Source organism: Suricata suricatta, chromosome 8 (genome assembly GCF_006229205.1).
Source record: "Suricata suricatta isolate VVHF042 chromosome 8, meerkat_22Aug2017_6uvM2_HiC, whole genome shotgun sequence".
Classification (NCBI taxonomy): Eukaryota; Metazoa; Chordata; class Mammalia; order Carnivora; family Herpestidae; genus Suricata; species Suricata suricatta.
The window spans coordinates 136,099,564-136,120,431 of NC_043707.1; the positions used below are offsets into that span (position 1 = coordinate 136,099,564).

General features: G+C 56.4%; 1 protein-coding gene across 12 annotated transcripts in view; it reads left to right on the forward strand.

Annotated features, from left to right (window-relative positions):
* The window catches only part of RERE (arginine-glutamic acid dipeptide repeats), a 293,409-nt gene extending 272,541 nt beyond the window's left edge, over positions 1 to 20,868 (forward strand). For 11 of the 12 annotated variants that reach the window (XM_029949991.1, XM_029949993.1, XM_029949995.1 and 8 more), the window contains 11 exons: positions 9,139 to 9,301; positions 10,625 to 10,717; positions 10,994 to 11,193; positions 12,385 to 12,546; positions 12,954 to 13,067; positions 13,322 to 14,607; positions 14,700 to 14,922; positions 15,264 to 15,987; positions 17,351 to 17,497; positions 17,978 to 18,158; positions 18,405 to 20,868. In XM_029949991.1, the coding sequence (XP_029805851.1) occupies positions 9,139 to 9,301; positions 10,625 to 10,717; positions 10,994 to 11,193; positions 12,385 to 12,546; positions 12,954 to 13,067; positions 13,322 to 14,607; positions 14,700 to 14,922; positions 15,264 to 15,987; positions 17,351 to 17,497; positions 17,978 to 18,158; positions 18,405 to 18,438 (3,327 nt within the window). In that variant the 3' untranslated portion in view covers positions 18,439 to 20,868. The remainder of the gene's footprint in view (positions 1 to 9,138; positions 9,302 to 10,624; positions 10,718 to 10,993; positions 11,194 to 12,384; positions 12,547 to 12,953; positions 13,068 to 13,321; positions 14,608 to 14,699; positions 14,923 to 15,263; positions 15,988 to 17,350; positions 17,498 to 17,977; positions 18,159 to 18,404) is intronic. The other variant, XM_029949997.1, reaches the window with a different exon arrangement.

Sequence of the window (20,868 nt, forward strand, 5' to 3'; positions counted from 1 at the left end):
CCCCCCCCCCCCCCCCCCCCCCCCCCCCCCCCCCCCCCCCCCCCATTCATGGTTATGGTCCAAAGGAGAGCTTGTGTGTATCAGCAGAGAGACAAGTGTGGAAAAGTATAGGTGTGCAAACATCATGGTGACCTCAGGGGGTAGGGAGAAGATGGCGTCTGTGGTGACCTGAGCCCTGAGTCGTGAGGACTCGGGGCCACACAGCAGCCCACAAGCGGGCAGGAAGCACTGAGGGGACAGCAGAATGGCCGTGGTGTTTGGTGAGGCAGGGAATCCAGTAGAAAGGTCTCCTGTGGGCAGCGGGAAAGGCCTGGGAGAGGCAGCAAGGCAGCTGGGCCTTTGTCCTGTTGGCCTTGAGGAGCCTTCACTGGTTTGGGGAGCGAAGTGACAAGGTCAGAGCTGGGCTTTGGGAAGACTGAGCATCTAGTGGGAGCGCACAGGCCTTCCCAGGAGCTCGAGTCTGGACCTCTGAGTGGAGTGGAGGTGCCGGGCCGCAGCGGCCGTCCGCAAGTGGCTGAGGGCAGCGTCGAAAGCAACATGAAGCTTAGGAAATCTCAGTACAATGTTGGCTAAATACAAAAATATTTGTTTCAGTTCCTCCACAATGTATGAATGGTGGTAATCATTTTTTTTTAACATTTAATTATTTTTGAGAGACAGTAGTGGAGGGGCAGAGAGAAAGGGAGACACAGAATCTGAAGCAGGGTCCAGGCTCCACGCTGTCAGCGTGGGGCCTGATGTGGGACCCAAACTCACGAATCGTGAGATCATGAGCTGAAGTCAGACCGACTGAGCCACCCAGGCACCCCTCATTATTAAAAAAAAATTTTTTTTTATTCTGCTCAACTAGGATTTAAAAAAATTTATTTACATTTATTTATTTTTGAGGGGCAGAGTGTGAACAGGGGAGGGGCAGAGAGAGAAAGAGACACAGAATCTGAAGCAGGCTACATGTTCTGAGCTAGTGGTCGGCATAGAGCCCGACGTGGGGCTCGAACCCACGAACCGTGAGATCATAACCAGAGCCGAAGTCAGATGTTCAACCGACCGAGTCACCCAGGTACCCCTCAACTAGGACTTTTTGAAGAGAGGTTGGGGGAGTGGCAGTTTCCAGAACATCTCTGTGAGCATCTTAGTGTGGCCTCCTATGACCTGTTAAACCCAGGAGACGTTCAGGCACTCCCAGAGTCGTCCGTCTCCTCCCTTTCCTTCACCTTGCCCTGGCAGAGGAGCTAGAGGTGGGGCGGGGAGAGCGCCGTGCCCAGAAACCTCCGCCCCCTCCGGTCAGGCTCCTCCTGGGTGGCGCGTACGGCAGGTGCCCTTCCAGCCTTGCTCGCAGAAGGCAACGATCCTGCCGCGAGCCTTCAAGCCGATCATCGTTCCGGCAGATGCACTCTGAGGCCACGGGCCTGGTGTTTGACGATCAGCAGCAGAGCCACTGCCAGTGTCAGGCTCCGTCAGGGATTGGGATTCGGTTGGTTAACAAAAGAGGGAGCCCAGGAGAGCACTGCTTTAATTACCAGAGCCGCTGCTGGAAGACAACCAGTTGCTGCTAGAAAAAGAGCCGGAAAGGGGGCTGCTCCGAAACGGAGCTGGTGGTTCTGCCCAGCGCCCGGCTCCTCACCTCGGATGTTCGGGACCCTCGTCAGCTCCAGCCCTGGAGTCCTTGGGGAGGGAAAGGAAAGAACGACTTGTGCAGGAGTCTGTGCCAGGAAATTTTACTGACTTGCTTCACTACCCTTTCTTGCCAAGAATCGCAGCTGTGACTCCCAGGCAGAGGTGGTCGTGGGTGTCACAGGGCCCAACCTCAGCTCAGGGTCAGCGTGCGCCGGTCTGCGGGCTTCCCAGGGGACGTGCCTGAGCAGACCCACCCAGACCTGCACCCGTGGAACCTCGCTCCCCTGCGGCCTTGACCGCTCCCGGGCCCTGGGTGGGGGGTGCAGTTGGAGAAGCAGCTTCGTGCCGTGTCTCCTTCTCCCTCCTGCCCCTCCTGCGTCCGGGGTCTTGTTTTGTGACCAGTCATTGCTTGCTGGGGCTTCTCTCTGGGAAACATGCCTATTTTTAAAAAAGGGAGGGCGGCTTTTGATTTCTCCATTCCATCCGGCAAGCGGTGGGTCTCTTTACTCCTATGCACCTCGACCACCAAAGAAGGGACCAGATGGTAACTGAAGGGCATCATCCTTCAAACAAAGTTTGTGCAGCAAAACACCTTGATTGTAGCCACCTGTGCTTTAGCGCGCAGACTTTAGGTAAGGCATTGATTGGGCAGCGATCGTTTAAGTGTGCTCTCTCTCATATTCATGTTAAAATACTTATTTAGCATCGGAACAGTTAACAGTGGATCTTAAAGAATTAAAATAACTTCTCCTAAACGCTTACCTTACCCCCCCTGCCGTGGGGTATGTCAGTTGTGTGCAGACGTATACATCTGTCAGCCCTGCCACACGGTGGGTCCTGTCCCGTCACATCAGCGGACAGTGGCAGGTGGGCTGGAGGGGCCTGAAGGGCAGCTTGGGGGAGAGGCTGTGTTTCTCCTGCTGTTATCCGTGTGCACTGCCAGGCCCCTCCCCTGCCCACCCCTGTGGGCCGCTTTTTTGAGTATGTGGTTCTTGGCCCCGAGGGGGTGCCTCTTGACGCTTTGGTGGAGAAGAGGAAGTCAGCAGCGGCTCTCTGTCCCCGGGGGAGGCTGGGGACCTGATGAGACCGCCCCCTCGCACTGGCTGCGGTGCAGGGACCCAGACAGAGTCCTCCCTCCTGTCCGCCCTGCCCTCCTGTGCACCTACCAAGGACTGGTCTGTCAAGGCCTTCCTTGGCCTGCCTGAGGCCAGCAGGTGGTAACCGTTTATCCTGCTGGTCACAGAACCACACGCTGCAAGGATGGAAGTTACGGGAATAGGGCTCTGGACACAGAATTGGAGTGAGAGAGAAGAGGGTTATTTCCCAAAAAACCAAGGCCTTGCTTGGCCTAACAGTAGAGGGCAGGCTGCAGGTACCATGTGGTCTGTGCAACTGTCCCCACCTCTGGCCACCAAGACTGTTTGGTTATGGCAATAATCAAATGTTATAATCACAAAAATTGGGACTCGATCCTGGGCATACCCTTATGTTTCTAACATTGGACAGAAATAATTGACTATCTTTTCGTGACTCCACATCAGCCTCCCAAGGGTCTCCTGTCTTGAGTTAATGCTGGACCGAGGGGAGACAGAACACAGGGAGTTGGGGACTTGCCGCGGTGCTCAGTTCGGGACAGACTTGACCCTTGCCGTGCTTACGGTGCCTTCTCGCTCCACCGTCTGTTCTGTGCTTTCATTTCCCCAGGGCCCCTTAGAAGACCTGTAGCTTATCTTACTTTAAAAACTATGTGTGCATGCGTGTGCATGTGTATGTGTGTGTGCGCGCGCACGCGCGTGCGCCCGTGTCAGGTTACTGGTCCCCCTCCCTGCGCGCTGCAGCGCCTGAAGGAATGAAATAGCAGCTTGTCTGCGGGCATTGTTCTAGCGAGCCAGGTGGCCGCAGGTCAGTGAACCTGCTGGTCAGACCTGAAGGAGGCCAGTCAGGTTGTCCCCTATGGCAGGGCTGTCAGCTTCCACCTCCAGCCCCCACCCCGCCTCTGCTCTTACACACGCACTTACGGTGGGATGCTCACTCTGGACCCTGGGACGTGTCGCCAGTCTGTCGTTCACCCAGACGTACCGGCAGAATTTACCTGAAATGAGTTTATACCTAAAGACTGCCGGTAATTCACGTGGTGAGCAACCCCAGTGCCCCCAGCTCCCCCTGCTTCAGGTTAGGCCGTCCGGGCCGCGGGGTGTGGAGCCATGAAGGGAGGGTGCCCTGACGCTTTATGTTGGGTGAACTTGATGGACTCGAGGTCTAACGTGAGGAGGCACAGACATAAAACAGTGACTGTGGAGGAGGAACCAGTTCTCCTAATTCCAAGTGGTGGAGGCCAGGAAGCTTCTGGATCGCAGGAGTGGCTGTGATTGAGCTGTCTGCTGGTGCCTGGGGCCTGCTGTCAACCGGACAGTGTGTAGCTCTCGTCCAGCCCCCACCCACGCAGACCGCAGACCTAGCACCTTCTACCTCCTCTTCCTCCTGTGCCTGGCAATCCCCACCCCAGGTTTTCTTTCTGATGGAAAATCAGAGAAACCTAATGGGCCCCTCCCCCCCAGGTTTGCGTGGGGAGAAGACCTGCTTGCAGAGAGCCTGCCTGGGAGGGAAGCCGGTGCCCAAATCCAGGACCAAATCCCTTACTGCCAGCGGCTTTTTGCTTATGACCTGTTGGGAAAATCCAGCGCCCCCGCCCCCGCCCCCTTGCACACACGGAAGAAAAGGCAAAGAGTTGGGGAGAGAGAGAATCTGCTAAATATAGCCCAGTGGCTTTGAGCGCTTCTCTTGGCGAGCGCTGTAGCCGCTGTCAACCGGAGAGGACTCGCCCCCTCTCTTTCCCTTTTTGGCCCAGGCACTAACCCAGTTTAGTCGCTCGTGCCGTGTGCAGTCAGCCCGGGGACGTGAGGTGTGCAGGCTGCGAGGCCTTGTCTCGAGGTGGGGGCGAGCACCAGGGACAAAACCGTCCTCACCGGCTGGCCGTGTCTGTGTCTGCATTTGTGCTCTGGTGTCCGCTTGCAAGCAGAGGCGGGGAGCTCATTTGCAAGGCCGCCTTTGTGGAGCTGCCATTTGATCAATGATCGCCTGTGTTAATGTCTCAGCAAGCTATTGATTTCTGCAACAGCTTTTGTTCCTGAATTTGTGTGCAGCGGGTCTCTGCAGTACACACTATGCATGTTTGATTAAAGTTCAATTGACTTCAGTCCTGGTGAGGCCTCTAGCTGCCTCTTTCCCTACTTGTAGAACCAGAGCTTTTCTTTTGTTTGTGCTCAAGACCTAGCCACCCATGCAGTCACCAGTGTGCCGTTTCTAATCCTCCTAGATTCACTCCGTTCCAGTGTTTAATCCCTTCGTAGACCGACCCGTACAGTGCTTGAGAGGCAGCTAATAAAACCTGGCCTGGATTTTTTTTTTTGAAGTTAACTTCATCTATGTGTAATTGGTGCGCGCAGCATGTATACCGTAAAAGTGCACACGCTTTAAGCGCAGTGAGGGCACCTTCCAATGAGTGTGACAACCATAAACCCACAGTGGGTGTATAGGACATTCTCTTCACCCCGAGAGGTTTCCTCGTGTTCTTTTTTGGGGGTTTCCTACTTCTTGCCCTCTAGACCCTGGCCACCACTCACCGACTTTTCTGTGATTGGAGATTTGCCTTCTCCAGAACAGACCCTGAGGGTCTGGCTGCTTACATTCAGTGTGATGTTTTGAGATTGATCCATGTCATCGTGTAGATTGTTAGCTTCTGCCCTTTTTTTTTTTTTTACTGCCAAGTAGTATCTAGTAAATGGGTGCGCGGTGGTGGGTTTCTCCTTCTCCTGCTGAGGGGTATTGAGATGGTTTCCAGTTTGGGGGTGACAAAGAGCAAAGTTTCTACAAACGTTTGTGTAAAAGTCTCTGTGTGAGCATCCGTTTCTATTCTTTTGGATAAACAGTGGGATGGGTCGCTGGGTCACATGGTAAATGTTTGTTTAGCTTTGTAAGAACTACCAAGGTTTTACAAAGTGGGTGACCCATTTCATGTTCCCAGCAGCAGTGCAGGAGAATTCTAGTCGCTACCCCATCATGCTGAATTTTGAAATTTATATTTTTCACATTCTGAACTAATTTTAGACCTATAGTGGAGGGCCCTTCTGGCTTGGTCATTTGATCCTTGGTTCTCAGAAAATAGAATCTGTTCTGGACTCTCTCTTCTTGTCAAAAAGCTATTGTTTCTTTTCTTTTTTTTCCTTTAAGGATTATTTGTTTATTTAGAGAGAGACCAGCGGGAGGAGCAGAGAGAGAGTGTCAAGCAGGCTCCACACTATGAGCGTGGAACCCGACGCAGGGCTCCAGCCCATGAACCGTGAGATCATGACCCGAGCCCAAATCAGGAGTCTGATGCCCAACTAGTTGAGCCACCCAGGTGCCCCAGAAAGCTATTATTTCTTCAGTGTTGACAAAAAGTTACTGTTTATTTCAGTATTAGGTTTCTCACGTCCTGATTTTCTTACATACTTGAGGACAACACATTGCAGGAATGGAGGTTAAGGCTGGGAACCTGGGCTTTTCTTGAGCCTTTTTCTGTCCAGTGTGTGACATTAGGCCAATCTCATAGCCTCACTGAACTCTGGCTTGCCCTTTTTTAATCTGTGAGTTAATGCTATCTTTTAAAAACATTCAAAACTCTTTCAAAGATTTATATTTGAGAAATAGAAATACATTTGAACTTAACACAGGTTAAAATGGCACAGTTTGACTTACACACACTTACAAGATGTGTGTTTTTTAATAAATATAGTCCAGTACTGTAAACATATTTTTTCCTCCTTATGATTTTCCTAGTAACGTTTTCTTTAGTTTACTTTATTATAAGAATGCTGTAAATAATACCTGTAACATCTACAACATGTGTTAATCCACCATTTATATTATCAGTAAGGCTTCTGGTCAACAGACCATTTGGTTTTGGGGGGTCAGAAGTTGTACCTGGATCTTTGACAGTATCAGTGCCCCTCACCCCCGTCCCTGTAACTGTGTGAGGCTGTATCGTGTCACCGATCAGTGCTCTACAGAGATGCCAGGATGGCTGCTGCTTCACAGCCTTCAAGTCAGGCTGAGGTTTGGTAGAGACCCTGGTAGGACCTTCCCACCTGATTTTCTCTCCTATTTTTGATTCCTTCTCTCTCCTGGAGTTTCACATTCCCTCTTACATCCCAGGCCTTTCTCACCCACTGGCCCCAAAAATGACTGCAACTAGAGGAGGAGGTGGGAGGGGTCTCTGGAGTCTCCCAGCATTCCGTCCAGCATTGAGATCGGGCTGTGGAACTGACAGAGCCATCGTGCTGACAAAGTATTGAAGGAGGTCAGTGACTTGCCCTGGCTTCTGTTCTCTGTTTTCTCATAGGAGGACCAGTGTCAGATCAGTTTTGTATCAGCCCAGGTCTGTGAATCCCCCAGTGGGTGTTTGAGTTTGTTCCCTCCAGCCAGCCAGCACCAGAAGATCAGTATAGATAAGTGACCTTCCAAGTCGGGAAACTAGGAGATAAAGAGCAGGAGCCAGGAGCTTCTCAGATGATGACCTTAGGGGCTCGGGATGCTCCGGTCCCCACAGGGACAGTTGTAACCTACATTTGTAGAATAGCACGTGATAGACAGTCAGAAATACAAGGGCGTTTCCTACATTTTCCCTTATTCCATTACTGCCTCGTGGATCTGAAAAGGGGGTGGGGTGAGCTCGTCGATTTGACTGTGCTCGTCCTTGCCGGCTGGCTCCGGCCTCGTTGGCCTGGGGTCATGCTTCATCTGTTAAATATTGGCAGTCACTTGCATTTTAGTGGCACTTGGAAGGACTGAAACATCCCCACAGCTCCGGGAGACGCATGCCACGGGCTATGGGAGCCAGTCTGAAGTTTCTGACTCACAGACTTCTTGGTCCCACTTCTTAGAAGATGCACAGGCAGAGAATCCCTCTCTGGGCATTGAGCGCTCAACGCACGTGTGTCACCTGCCTGGCAGAAGCCATTTCCCCGCTTAAAATCTGCCTGCCTCTCTACAAACTGACCTCTCATCGTGTTCAAAGGCCGTTGCTTCTGGGGATGTTATAATGAAACTTCGTCGGATCAGGTGCTTGGCCTCACGAGAATTTGTCACTTGATATCTGCGCTTGCTTGTCTACCTGTCTCTCCAGCACTGGCCTTCCCGGCCAGGGGGGGGTCTCAGGCCTCCGGAGCGCAGCATCTCCCTCTCCCTCTCCCCCTCCCCCTCCCCCGTCTCTGTCTCTGTCTGTCTCTGTCTCTATCTCTGTCTCTCTCAGCTCCTGCACTCACAAAGCAGCGGGCCTTCCATAAGGTGAGCGGTGCTCTGGCCAAGTGACTCCCGCTTGGGGGGCGAGCTGCTCGGGCTGATTTCCAGGATGCGCTGCTCCCTCAGGTTAATTGATTGTCCAGGAGGGACTCAGACAAGATCAGTGTGACCTCGGCACTGGCACTGCTCTAAGTGTTTCTTTTTCTTTAATTACAGGTGAAGATACTTTATCTTGGGATGTTTGTTTTAAGAACATGGTCTTTGTCAACCAGGGTTAACCAAACATGACACTCGCTCCCGGGGCGGAACTAGCAGAAGTGCCCCTTTTTACAAGTTGCATTTGGGTTTATATCACCTTGCTATATTTTTTAAAAAGATGTCTTGCCTTCTTTTCTGGCGGGCCATGAAGAGAATAGCTCCTTCTACCTTAAAGACTGACCTTGTGCGTGGTGCTTGTGGGGCTCAGTTGGTTAAGACTCCTCCCACTTCAGCTCAGGTCATGATCTTGCAGTTCACAGGTTCGAGCCCCACACTGGGCTCTGCTGTCTGCACAGAGCCTGCCTCCGATCCTCCGTCTCTCTCTCTCTCTCTCTCTCTCTCTCTCTCTCTGCCCCTGCCCACTCCTTCTCATTCTCTCTCTCTCTCTCTCAAAAATAAACATTTAAAAACAAAAGACTGACCTTGTGACATGTGACATTTCATCTCTGCATCAGTGCCCTGTGTGTGTGTGTGTGTGTGTGTGTGTGTGTGTGTGTGTGTGTCCCCCTCAGTCATCACCTTCAGGATTTTGTACCAGCTTGTCCCGCTGTGGGCGTTCAGACGGGGGTGGGGGCTGGTGAGCAGCCTTTCTGGGTTTGGGGTCTCCTTCCTGACCCTGGTTCCCCACCACCTGAGCACCTGAATTGTTGGGTTTGCGGGGGAAGGGTGTTTCTGGAATAGTCTAAGTGGCCGGGCATGTCCTTGTCACACCTGTCTGGTCTCAGCGGAGGGCTGTGAAGAAAACATGTGTGCGTGCAGGGGGCAGGGCTTCCTCTTTTCTCAGTGGTTTGTTGCTGTACCTCCTTGGTGGCGGCTGACACATGGCAGGTGCTCAGCAGATACATGAATGAATGAATGTTCTAGATATCTAGAGGCTCTGCTCCCCTGGGCTTTAGGGGACAAGCCCAGCCCCCTCCCTGCTCCGGAGCGAAGGCGCAAAACGCGCAGCACAGCTGTTCCCAAGCAGCTCCTTCTCTCGCGCAGGGGGAGCTGATCACCTTCTATTACTACTGGAAGAAAACCCCCGAAGCAGCCAGCTCCCGGGCCCATCGCAGGCACCGCAGGCAGGCCGTGTTCCGGAGGATCAAGACCCGCACAGCCTCCACGCCGGTCAGCACGCCCTCCAGACCGCCCTCCAGCGAGTTCCGTAAGTGAGGGGCCGCGGCTGTCCCGGCTGCCGCCCGCTGGGGACAGCAGCCTGCGCCTGCATGTGGCCCTGGCTTGGGGGCCTTGGTACGCGAGGTTTACCGATTATTTATGCAATTACATTTCTTAAGTAAACCCAGCATCATTTTAATTGTTTATAAAAATGTAAATCCTGACCTTGTCCTGAGGTGCTTTTGATGACTTAGAGGAGATTTTCCACTTCTTGGATGGTGTTCTGTTTGAGTGACTGTGTTGGTATTGTGTTGGCAATAAGATAAGACTCACATTTCCTTCTCTTTCCTCCTGTTGGTCCCAGTGTAATGCACAGTCTAATGTGATGCTTTCTTAACCCTTTTTTAAAAATTATTTTAATTTTTTTTTAAATGTTTATTTTTTGAGAGAGAGGGAGTGGAGTGGGAGAGGGACAGAGAGAGAAGGGGACAGAGGATCTGAAGTGGGCTCTGTGCTGACTGACTGACAGCAGTGAGCCCGACATGGAGCTTGAACTCACAAATTGTGAGATCATGACCTGAGCCGAACTTGGACGCTCAACTGACTGGGCCACGCAGGCACCCCAGATCCCTTCTTAACCCTTAAAAGCTGGCATGCAGGAGCGGCCTGAGGTTCTGTCCTGGCCTGGGGCCCTCAGCCTGAGGGTTGCTTACAGTGTCCACGCAGATGGGAAACGAGCCAGTAGGGCTGGCGGGGGTGGGACCCGGTACAGAGGACGCCTGGGTATGTCAGGGAAGGTGTACTTCACCCAGGTGTGCTGTCAGTCCCCCAGAACACGATAGGGCAGGGGCACCTGAGCGGCTCCGTTGTTGAGCATTCGACTTTAGCTCAGGTCATGGTCTCATAGTTTATGAGTTCAAGCCCCACGTCAGGCTCTGTGCTAACAAACCACTCAGAGCCTAGAGGCTGCTTTAGATTCTGTGTCTCCCTCTCTCTGTCCGCTTCCCAGGCTCTGTGCTAACAAACCACTCAGAGCCTAGAGACTGCTTTAGATTCTGTGTCTCCCTCTCTCTGTCCCCTTCCCCTGCTCATGCTTTGCCTCTCTCTGTGTCTCAAAAATAAATAAATGTTTAAAAAATATTTAAAATAAAAATACAGTGGGGCAGACCCTTGGGTACTTTGCACGAGTTCTTCGTTCTCATCACTGGCCCTGAGGGATTCAGAGTGGTCCTTCGTGAACACTGCCCCGCCTCAGCCTTCCAGGCGACTGGTGGCTCAGAGCCGGGGGCAGGCCACGGGTCACAGGAGGTCCCAGTGTTGGCCAGTCATGATGGTGTCTCCCCTACCCCTGTTGTGTCCCTGCCATGCCCAGTGGACCTGAGTTCGGCCAGCGAGGATGACTTTGATAGTGAGGACAGCGAGCAGGAATTGAAGGGGTACGCCTGCCGCCACTGCTTCACCACCAGTAAGTGGGGGCCAGGGGGCCAGGGGTGAGGGCCCGCCGAGAGGCAGGCCAGGTGCACGCACCTCCGAGGCCTGACAGTTCATGAATCCGGCTGAAGGCCCGCGGGGAGGCGCCGGCTCTACAGCGCTGCGCTTCGGGGTTCCTGGAGAAACAGCCAAACTCCGCACTTGCTGTCACTCCCCCTCTCAGTTTAGCAGTCAGCGTGGCCGGGGTGGGGATGGCGGTGTCTGTCCGAGCCCACGGAGGCCCCCACCACACCCCTCTACCCTCGTGCAGCCTCCAAAGACTGGCACCACGGGGGCCGGGAGAACATCCTGCTGTGCACGGACTGCCGCATCCACTTCAAGAAGTACGGCGAGCTCCCCCCCATCGAGAAGCCTGTGGACCCCCCCCCATTCATGTTCAAACCTGTCAAAGAGGAAGACGATGGGCTCAGTGGGAAGCATAGCATGAGGACGCGGCGCAGTCGTGGCTCGGTGAGTCCTGGGGCTGACGGCCCCGGCAGGTCCAGGCTACGGGGGCACCCAGGTCCGTGCCTCCCAGGAGGCTGGGGGGCGCCTGGCTGTAGGTGGAGGACCAGCCTCCTTGAAGGAGCGATCGGCCCAGGAACACTAGTTTTGTCTGCAAGTCTGGGAAGAGCCTTCGTTCTCTCCTTCCTGCCCTCACGCTGCCCTTGGGGAGTCAGTGGGGTGCGCGCCCTGAGCTCTTTAGTGTCGGTTCCTAGCTCAGTGCATGCTCCCCAAGTCCCTCAGACCTCCCCCGGGCCCTGGGCGCACCGCCTCTAGTGTGGCCTGGCTCTGCTACTGAAACTTGCAGGTGCTTTTTTGTCTTTTCTTTTAGTATTTGACCCAGTTTTGGAAACTTTTGGTACATTTTTCTCCTCACTATATAGCCCTTTTCATAAAGAGGTTTTGTCTTCGAGGTTGGAAATACGGCAGCAGGGACCTTTGGGAGTGAGGGTTTTCTCAGGAAGCTAGGGATACTGCCAGGGTCCTCCCCGAGAGGGAGCTGGCCTCCCTTCTGGGCTTGTGGACGGCACCGTCCTCCTCACCCTCTCTCCCCTGACCGTAGGCCACCTGGCACATGGACTGGCAGGAATCTTGGCACCCCCATCTCCTCTGAGCCCCAAGGCTGTGCAGAAAGGAGCTGAAGTGCCTTTAGGAGCTGAGCTACATAATTGACAGTGTATCTCCTTGGGTCATTTCCTGTCCTGTCAGTGGAACCAGCAGGGGTTTGGTTTGGTGTGGGTGAGGAAGTGGGCAGTTTTGTGGAACAAACAGAAAGGGTGGGGTGATTTCAAGCAGACCCTGTGTATGATTGTCGTTCTGGAGAACTTGGCAGAGTAAACGGCCATTGCCGACTTCTGCCCCTCGGAAAGCCTCACTCGTTACTACCGCGCAGTATCCAGGACCATCCCTGGAGATGAGCGTTTTAGGTTAAGAATTGCTGTCTTTTCTGTGTGCACCCCCCCCCACCCCTCCTCCCTCCCTTCGCTCTGTATTGATGGCCACACGCTGAGAAACAGGCCTGTTGCTTGCCAGGGTCTGGGATTTGCCACAGGCTGGCCATGTGGGGCTGCCCCTGCGGCTCCTGCTTGTGTGCTGGGCTCGGGCGGCCCGCAGCAGAGCCTGGGGGCCAGTCTCACCAGCCTCTGGGGGGGTGGGTAGATGTCTACATTGCGCAGTGGTCGTAAGAAGCAGCCAGCCAGCCCTGATGGTCGCGCCTCGCCCATCAATGAAGACATCCGCTCCAGTGGCCGGAACTCACCCAGCGCTGCCAGCACCTCCAGCAACGACAGTAAAGCAGAGACAGTGAAGAAGTCGGCCAAGGTGAGGTGCCTGTCACCCAGCGTAGTGGGGTGCTTGGCCCTGCCCCCTCATTAGCACCCCGGGTTGCTGGAGTTAACATTCTGGCGGTGGCCTGGGACTGTGAACTGGGGTCTGGGCGCTAGGGCCTGGAGAAGGGTGATCTCCGAGCGCTGCCTTTTACGAGCCATCTCCGCCTCAAGTTTCCCGAGGCCTTGGAGGCAAAAGGTAGGGTGTGAATGGAAAGTCTCTTTCCACCAAAAGCCAAGTTATTTCCACCCCCAGGTGTTTGTTTCCTCCTGGCCTCAGCTGGTCCCTTCCAGAACTTTCTTGATTCTGGAGATAGAGCTCAGAATATGGGAGCATTTACCCTCTGAGGCTGATGGGACCCCTCTCTTGACCTGATGCCCCTCATGGCTTTCCCGCTGCAGAAGGTGAAGGAGGAGGCCTCATCCCCCCTCAAGAGCACCAAGCGCCAGCGGGAGAAGGTGGCCTCAGATGCAGAGGAGGCGGACAGGACCACCTCCAAGAAGACGAAAACCCAGGTGAGCTGCAGGGACTGTTGCTGGCAGCTAACAGCCCCGAGAAGCCCCAAGCCTAGAGTCTCCCTGGGGCAGGGCAGGGTCCTGTCTGCTAGGGAGGGACCTAGACGGGTCCCCAACACCACTGGGCCAGAGGAAGACCTGAGGTCCCTGGGGCCAGGCTCGCTGCCCGTTTGCACACACCTTTGCTGTGCGCCTGGCGATGGCGAAGGGGCCCCGCCCTCCTAGAGCTGTGTCCCTCCCATGTCCGGCCCTAGGAAATCAGCCGGCCCAACTCACCATCCGAAGGCGAGGGAGAGAGTTCGGACAGCCGCAGTGTCAACGATGAGGGCAGCAGTGACCCCAAAGACATCGACCAGGACAATCGCAGCACGTCCCCCAGCATCCCCAGCCCCCAGGACAACGAGAGCGACTCGGACTCCTCGGCCCAGCAGCAGGTGCTGCAGGCCCAGCCCCCGGCCCTGCAGACACCCGGTGCGGCCGCCGCTCCCGGAGCCCCCCAGCTCCCCACCCCAGGACCCGTGCCCTCTGCCACCGCGGGTCCTCCACAGGGCTCCCCCTCCACCTCCCAGCCCCCCAGCCAGCCGCAGGCTCCCGCAGCTCCTGCGCCCCATGCTCATATCCAGCAGACGCCCACCCTGCACCCACCAAGGCTGCCCTCGCCACACCCCCCACTGCAGCCCCTACCCGCGCCGGCTGGCCAGCCCCCGCTGCACAGTCAGGGTCCAGGTGGACCCCACAGCCTCCAGGCGGGGCCCCTGCTGCAGCACCCAGGTCCCCCTCAGCCCTTTGGCCTCCCTCCCCAGGCCCCTCAGGCGTCCGCCCTCCCTCATGTGTCCCTGCAGCCCCCGGCCTCGCAGGCTGCGCTGCAGCCCCAGCAGCCTCCTCGGGAGCAGCCCCTGCCGCCGGCCCCTTTGGCCATGCCCCACATCAAGCCCCCGCCCACCACGCCCATCCCCCAGCTGCCGGCCCCACAAGCCCACAAGCACCCTCCGCACCTCTCAGGGCCCTCGCCCTTCTCCATGAATGCCAACCTCCCGCCCCCTCCAGCGCTGAAGCCCCTGAGCTCACTGTCCACACACCACCCTCCCTCGGCCCACCCGCCTCCCCTGCAGCTCATGCCTCAGAGCCAGCCGCTGCCCTCCTCCCCTGCCCAGCCCCCCGTGCTAACCCAGAGCCAGAGCCTGCCCCCTGCTGCTGCCGCTCACCCCCCGGCGGGCCTCCACCAGGTGCCCCCCCAACCCCCCTTTGCCCAGCACCCCTTTGTCCCTGGGGGACCCCCTCCCATCACTCCTCCGACCTGCTCCTCCACCGCTACCCCTCCTGCGGGACCTGGCCCCTCGGCGCAGCCGCCCTGCTCTGCCGCTGTTTCCTCGGGAGGCAACGTAGCTGGGGGCACAGCCTGCCCGCTCCCCACTGTCCAGATCAAGGAAGAGGCTCTGGATGATGCCGAGGAACCCGAGAGCCCACCACCCCCGCCCAGGAGCCCGTCCCCCGAGCCCACTGTGGTGGACACCCCCAGCCACGCCAGCCAGTCAGCCAGGTACCGGCTTCCCCGGCGCGTGGGTGGCCGTGGGCAGCTGGGGCAGGCGGAGGCCCCGGCAGGGCCCCAGCGAGCGATGTGACCCTTTTCAGGTTCTACAAACACCTGGACCGCGGGTACAACTCGTGTGCGCGAACAGACCTGTATTTCATGCCTCTGGCGGGATCCAAACTGGCCAAGAAGAGGGAGGAGGCCATTGAGAAGGCCAAGCGGGAGGCTGAGCAGAAAGCTCGAGAGGAACGAGAGCGTGAGAAAGAGAAGGAGAAGGAGCGAGAACGCGAGCGGGAGCGGGAGCGGGAGGCGGAGCGAGCAGCCGTGAGTTGGGGTTGATCGGGCTCGTGGGGTCCCCGCTCCGCTCCGTGGCTCGCTGTCTCCGCTACATGCTCACATGCCTGCGGGCGTTATCTTTTCTCTCAGATGCACAGCCCCGGGGCAGGGGAGGGGGGCATGGGGGAGCTGCCAGCACAAAGCAGACTGTCCCAGCGGGGTCCAGACCATGTGCTTGCAGGCTGTGCCTTTCCCGGGTGTGGCTGGGGCTGCCTCCTGGTGTGGGGGTGGGGGGACCAGGTTGGCTGGTCAGTGCAGGCTGGTGGCGGGGCCAAGCTCAGACCCCTGGGCAGCTGGACACCTGCCACTCACACCCTCCCTTCCTTCAGCAGAAGGCATCCAGCTCAGCCCACGAGGGCCGCCTCAGCGACCCCCAGCTCAGTGGTCCCGGCCACATGCGGCCATCCTTCGAGCCGCCACCAACCACCATTGCAGCGGTGCCCCCGTACATCGGGCCCGACACTCCTGCTCTTCGGACTCTGAGCGAGTACGCTCGGCCCCACGTCATGTCACCCACCAACCGCAACCACCCCTTCTACATGCCCCTCAACCCTACTGACCCCCTGCTGGCCTACCACATGCCTGGCCTCTACAACGTGGACCCCACCATCCGCGAGCGGGAGCTCCGGGAGCGTGAGATCCGGGAGCGCGAGATCCGGGAGCGGGAGCTGCGGGAGAGGATGAAGCCGGGCTTCGAGGTGAAGCCCCCGGAGCTGGACCCCCTGCACCCCGCCACCAACCCCATGGAGCACTTTGCCCGCCACAGCGCCCTCACCATCCCCCCCACCGCAGGCCCCCACCCTTTTGCTTCTTTCCACCCTGGCCTGAACCCCCTGGAGAGGGAGAGACTGGCCCTGGCGGGCCCCCAGCTGCGGCCTGAGATGAGCTACCCCGATAGACTGGCGGCCGAGCGCATCCACGCTGAGCGCATGGCGTCGCTGACCAGCGACCCCCTGGCCCGCCTGCAGATGTTCAACGTGACTCCGCACCACCACCAGCACTCCCACATCCACTCGCACCTCCACCTCCACCAGCAGGACCCCCTCCACCAAGGTGGGTGCCCCTCAGGCCAGGCCGCGGCGGGGCACCGTGGGGCCGAGCTCTGGTTGGCAGGGTGCAGATGAGAGGGGGGCAGAGCCGCCGTCCAAAGACAGAGGCAGTTCTTTCCAAAGGAATCGCTGATTCCTGAGAGACCTGAGGACGTCCAGCATCTCCCTGGGAACCCGCAGCCTGCGGTCTCCTGGTTAAGCTTCATTTCTTGGCCCTGTGCCTCCGGTGCCAGATGAGCGGGAGGCAGCCTGTGCTCACTGGGGCGGGTTCGGGACGGGAGGTGGGGCCTTGGAGGCCTCGGGGACACCAGGAGGCTCTAGGGAATTGTTGAGTGAGAACTTGAAAGGACAGTCCTCCTGTTCCCCACCGCGGGGCTGGGCTTCTGCCCACTCATCCGGCCAAGACCACCCGCTCTGTCTACCCTGGGAACGAGAGCATGCCCGGGCCTGTTGGCCGGCCAGCTGGGGGATGGGGGGCGGAGGGGCTGTGCCTGCACCTGGGCCCAGGGCCTGATGTGGGGTCCCATGGCACAGCTCACGTGCAGGACTCCCCAGCGGGCACACCTGCCTCTGTACCAGGGAGGAGGGTGACAGACGGAACAGGACCGGAGGCGGGGAGGGCAGCTTTCTGGCTGCGTGCCCAGCCCTGATATGGGGGGGCCGGACTCCATGCGGCCGGATGGTTCCAGGGAAGCCCAGGCGCTGTCGGGTTGCCCCCACAGTCCTGACCCCTGGAACCTGGAGGCTGCCCAGCGTGGGCTAAGGCTGGTTAGAGGTTGAAGTTAGAGAGCTAGGAAAGCTCGCCAAGATGGCCACTTCTGAGCAGGCTTGAAGGTGGGCAGGGAGTCTGGGGGGACAGGGCGAGCAGGGGCAGCGGCCTGAGAGGACAAAGTTGGGCTTAGGGAGCCTCCTCCTGCCAGTTTCTGGGCAAAGGGCCGTGGAGGCAGCTCTGGGGAGCATCGCCAGTCCAGCCGGCGACCGGGGTGAGAAACACTGGCTGGACCGGAGCGGCCCTCGGGTTCCTGTGGACCTGACAGGTGCAGGGCAAGCCTGGGGCGTTGGGCTGGGTGGGCTGATGCTCAGAGGTCCTCAGTGAGACTGTGGGCGAGACTGGCCCTCGCCATGCTCAGGAATGAGAGGAGGAGACTGTAAATAGCCATCTCCCTACTTCCCTGTTCCTTTCTGGAACTTTACTGTGGGTTGGGGTGGGGGCAGCCACTGCCAGTCAGGACTTTTGGCAGCCCTGGCGTCCAGGAGCCGGCCACGGCGAGGAGGAAGTCACCAGTAGTTACGGCCGAGGAGGGCACACACGGAGAGAGCCCCGGTGCCCTGCACCACCGGCATCCAGACTTCTGCCCCTTTTTTAGGTTCAGCAGGCCCAGTGCACCCGCTGGTTGACCCCCTGACGGCTGGCCCTCACCTGGCTCGCTTTCCGTACCCCCCTGGCACCCTCCCCAACCCTCTGCTTGGACAGCCCCCCCATGAGCACGAGATGCTTCGTCATCCAGTTTTTGGTAAGAACGCACCCGGGGAAGGAGGGGTCCAGGTCCAGGTCCAGGTATCTGATGTTCCGTTCGTTCATTCATTCACTCGTCCGCGTCTGCGGTGGACACCCGGGAACGTTTTCGGAGAGTAGGGGTGGATGAGTGTACGTGCATGATGTGAGCCAGGGTGAGGACGGCGTGGTGTGAAGGGATAACAGGTGCTGAATTTAAATTGAGGGGTCAGGGTGGGCCTCTGTGAAGCAGAGCCTGAGCCCCGAAGCCTGAGGACGAGGGAGTGTTTATTCCGTCTGTCTCCCCCTGACCCCCAGCCCTGGGGCCAGGGGATCGCAGGGGCCGTGCTTGGGGGGCTCTGCTCCAGGGGTCTCTGCGGAGTAAGGTGCCGCCTGCCCCTCCCCTCAGGAGGCCGCCTCCTGACCTGACCTCCCCGCCAGCCTCATCCTGGCCACTCCCCTGGCCCTTCTGTATCAAAAGCCGTTTTGTGTTTGGCAGGTACCCCCTACCCGCGAGACCTGCCCGGGGCCATCCCACCCCCCATGTCTGCGGCCCACCAGCTGCAGGCCATGCATGCCCAGTCAGCAGAGCTGCAGAGACTGGCCATGGAGCAGCAGTGGCTGCACGGACACCCCCACATGCATGGTGGGCACCTACCAAGTCAGGAAGATTATTACAGGTGAGGCGGGGGAGGGCCCGGCAGGGAGGGCTCCAACCTGTCCCCGCTGTGGCCACAGACCCAGCCTAACGGTCAGTGCCCATGGTGTGCTCCTCCCCCGTGGCTGTGCGGGCCTGGCGGGGACCCCACGGAGCCATCTTGTCGGGAGGGAGGCCTCCCCGGTCATCTGGACCCTCGAGCTACGGGGCTGGTCGTGCATCCCCAGGCCTGCTGCTGAACACTTTCTCCCTTGTTTTTTCTTTCTAGTCGACTGAAGAAAGAAGGTGACAAGCAGTTATAAGTTATTTATTTGTTAACGCTGGCTGTGGAAACCCCAATTCTTGGGGGGGAGAAACAGGACTTTTTACATACAATACGAGCTACAGAAGCAAAAAGAATATCTTCTAAAGATTTCTTTATATATTTAAAAACCCCACAACTAAAAATGTTATCAGCATAATAGTGTGTGTTTGTAGAGAGGATTCCTTGAGACTGGCTGGGGTCTCCCTGCATGACAGTCCCCAGAAACTTAGTGAGTCCTGGACCGGACCGGCCGTTCAGAAACTTTCCCTGCGATCTGGGGGTTTGGCTCTAGTTTTCTTTTCCTTCCTTGCTTTCTTGGTAGGTGCTAGAATCCAGTTCACACCCTTCACTGTGCGTGCAGACACACTCGGTCACGTGTGTTCCAGAACCCACGAGGTCTGCGGATAGGTGGCATAGGGGTTTGGAATCCAAGAGCTATAATTTTTAAAAAAAACTTTTATTTTAATACATTGTAGGAAATCTTCATAATTTGAGAAAGTTCTGCAGCATGGCTTTTTACGTCTGTAAATAAATAATTTTAGAGCGGCATTTTTTTCCTTCCACAAACTATTCTGATCTATTTTTTCCAGCCATGTCACTAATTGTGAATTCCTACCAGCTATTGACAGAATACAGAGTTGATTTTTTAATAAAAAGTTCTATATAATTATCCCTTTAATTAAAGGGAGCAGATGGGCGTTACTAATTACAAACGGGCAGGAGCTGGGGACGAGGCTTGGTTGCAGCAGTGAGCATCCAGGGGTTTGCAGGGACGAGGTTACAAACTGTTTCTTTGTTTTGCTGCCTTGATTTTCACTTCCATCTGTTCCTAGCTTGTGCTTTGCCAGAGGTGTGGATATTTGTTAGATCGAACCTATTTTATTTTGTGCCAGGAGCGCCGGAGTGAAGTGCCCACCGCGTTCTGTCTCCGCAGGATAGAAAGCACATGTTTCTGTGTGTCTGACTGTCAGTTTCCTTATACATTTCTATGCACACACGTTTGGTTATTCTGGATGAACTCTCCTTTTTAAATACTCGACAGTTTCACAAACATTCTAGAAAATTCAAGAAGTAGACGATTCCCTACGAGTAGCACATGCTTGCCAAAGGAATCTGTTTAGAAACTTCCCCTGTTGCGTGTGTCTTGGCCAGCATCGTCCTGCACGGAGGCCAGGCCACCCCTGCCGCACGACTCGAGGCCACTTTTGAGTGAGGCGGGCCCTGGAGTTGGCACAGTCGTGGCCGTGACCCACGTTAGGTGGGGGACACCGTTTGAGTCCCACTCTTGCTCTTGTTTCTGGTAGGAGGGGTCAGGGACACACTGGGGGTGTCTGCACCTGTTGATGAACTTCTCTGTCGGGATGTGACCTTTCCCCGTCCCGCTCCCCTCAGACTGGGGGTCGCATCCAGGAGCTGTGGGAGGATGAGAGCACGGGGGGGTCGGTGCATGTGCGGTGTGTCTAGGGCCGCAGCCAAGTCGGGGGTCAGAAGAGAGGTGCAGCTTTGACCCAGAAGCCGGCAGGTGTGAGCTCAGATTCAGGTTCCGGATTCGAGCCTGTGTCAGGGCCATTTCCAGTTTCTGTTAAAACTATGTTTGGTTTCAGTTGGGACAGAGGATCGTTTCGTCTTTTGGAAATGTTTGTAGTTTTCTCCTTTGATCTTTCTCTCATTCCATTTCTGCCTTAACTTTAGCTCCTTAGAGGGGAGGTGAGCTCAGATAAACCCAGACTTGGGGCTGCACGGGCACGAGGCACCTGTTTCCTCTGGGGGCAGCCGGCTCTCCTGCGACCCCTGCCCCGATGCCCGCACCTTCTCTGCTGTCTTTGATTTCCTTTTGGCCGGACACAGCACCTGCCATTCAGCTGAACCTTTACCGCCTCTCTGTGTCCTCCGTTTTTCCAAAGAGGAGACGAGCGAAGTACTTGGAAGTCTCTACTTGAAAACTGTCTGCAGGTGTTTTCTTGTTCGGTTTTGGTTTTCCCCCCACATCCCAGGGTGGAGCACTGAGATTCTTCCATGTAAAAACCTACACCCCGCCCCCCGCACCCGGTCAGCCACACTTGGTTCAGGAGGCCCCAGACCTTCACCGTGTCTTTGAAGCCCGACCCCTTGGTTTCCGTTTGGATTTTCCTTCCTTTTGTTTGAAGTTTGGTTTTGCTTTTCTGTGTTTTGTATGGATCTTGTTGAATGTTGTCGAGATTGAGCTTCGTTTCACTGCAGCAGCAGAGTGTACATTCTGATTTGCTACGTTTATATATATCTTGAAGCTAAATGTATATATAGTAGTTTGCCATGAGATAACACAGTGTAAACCGAGTAGACACCCAGAAATCGTGACTTCTGTGTTCTCTCCATTTTGAGTATTTTGTAATTTTTTTGAAATATTTGTGGACATAAATAAAACCAAGCTACACTACAACAGCTCGGA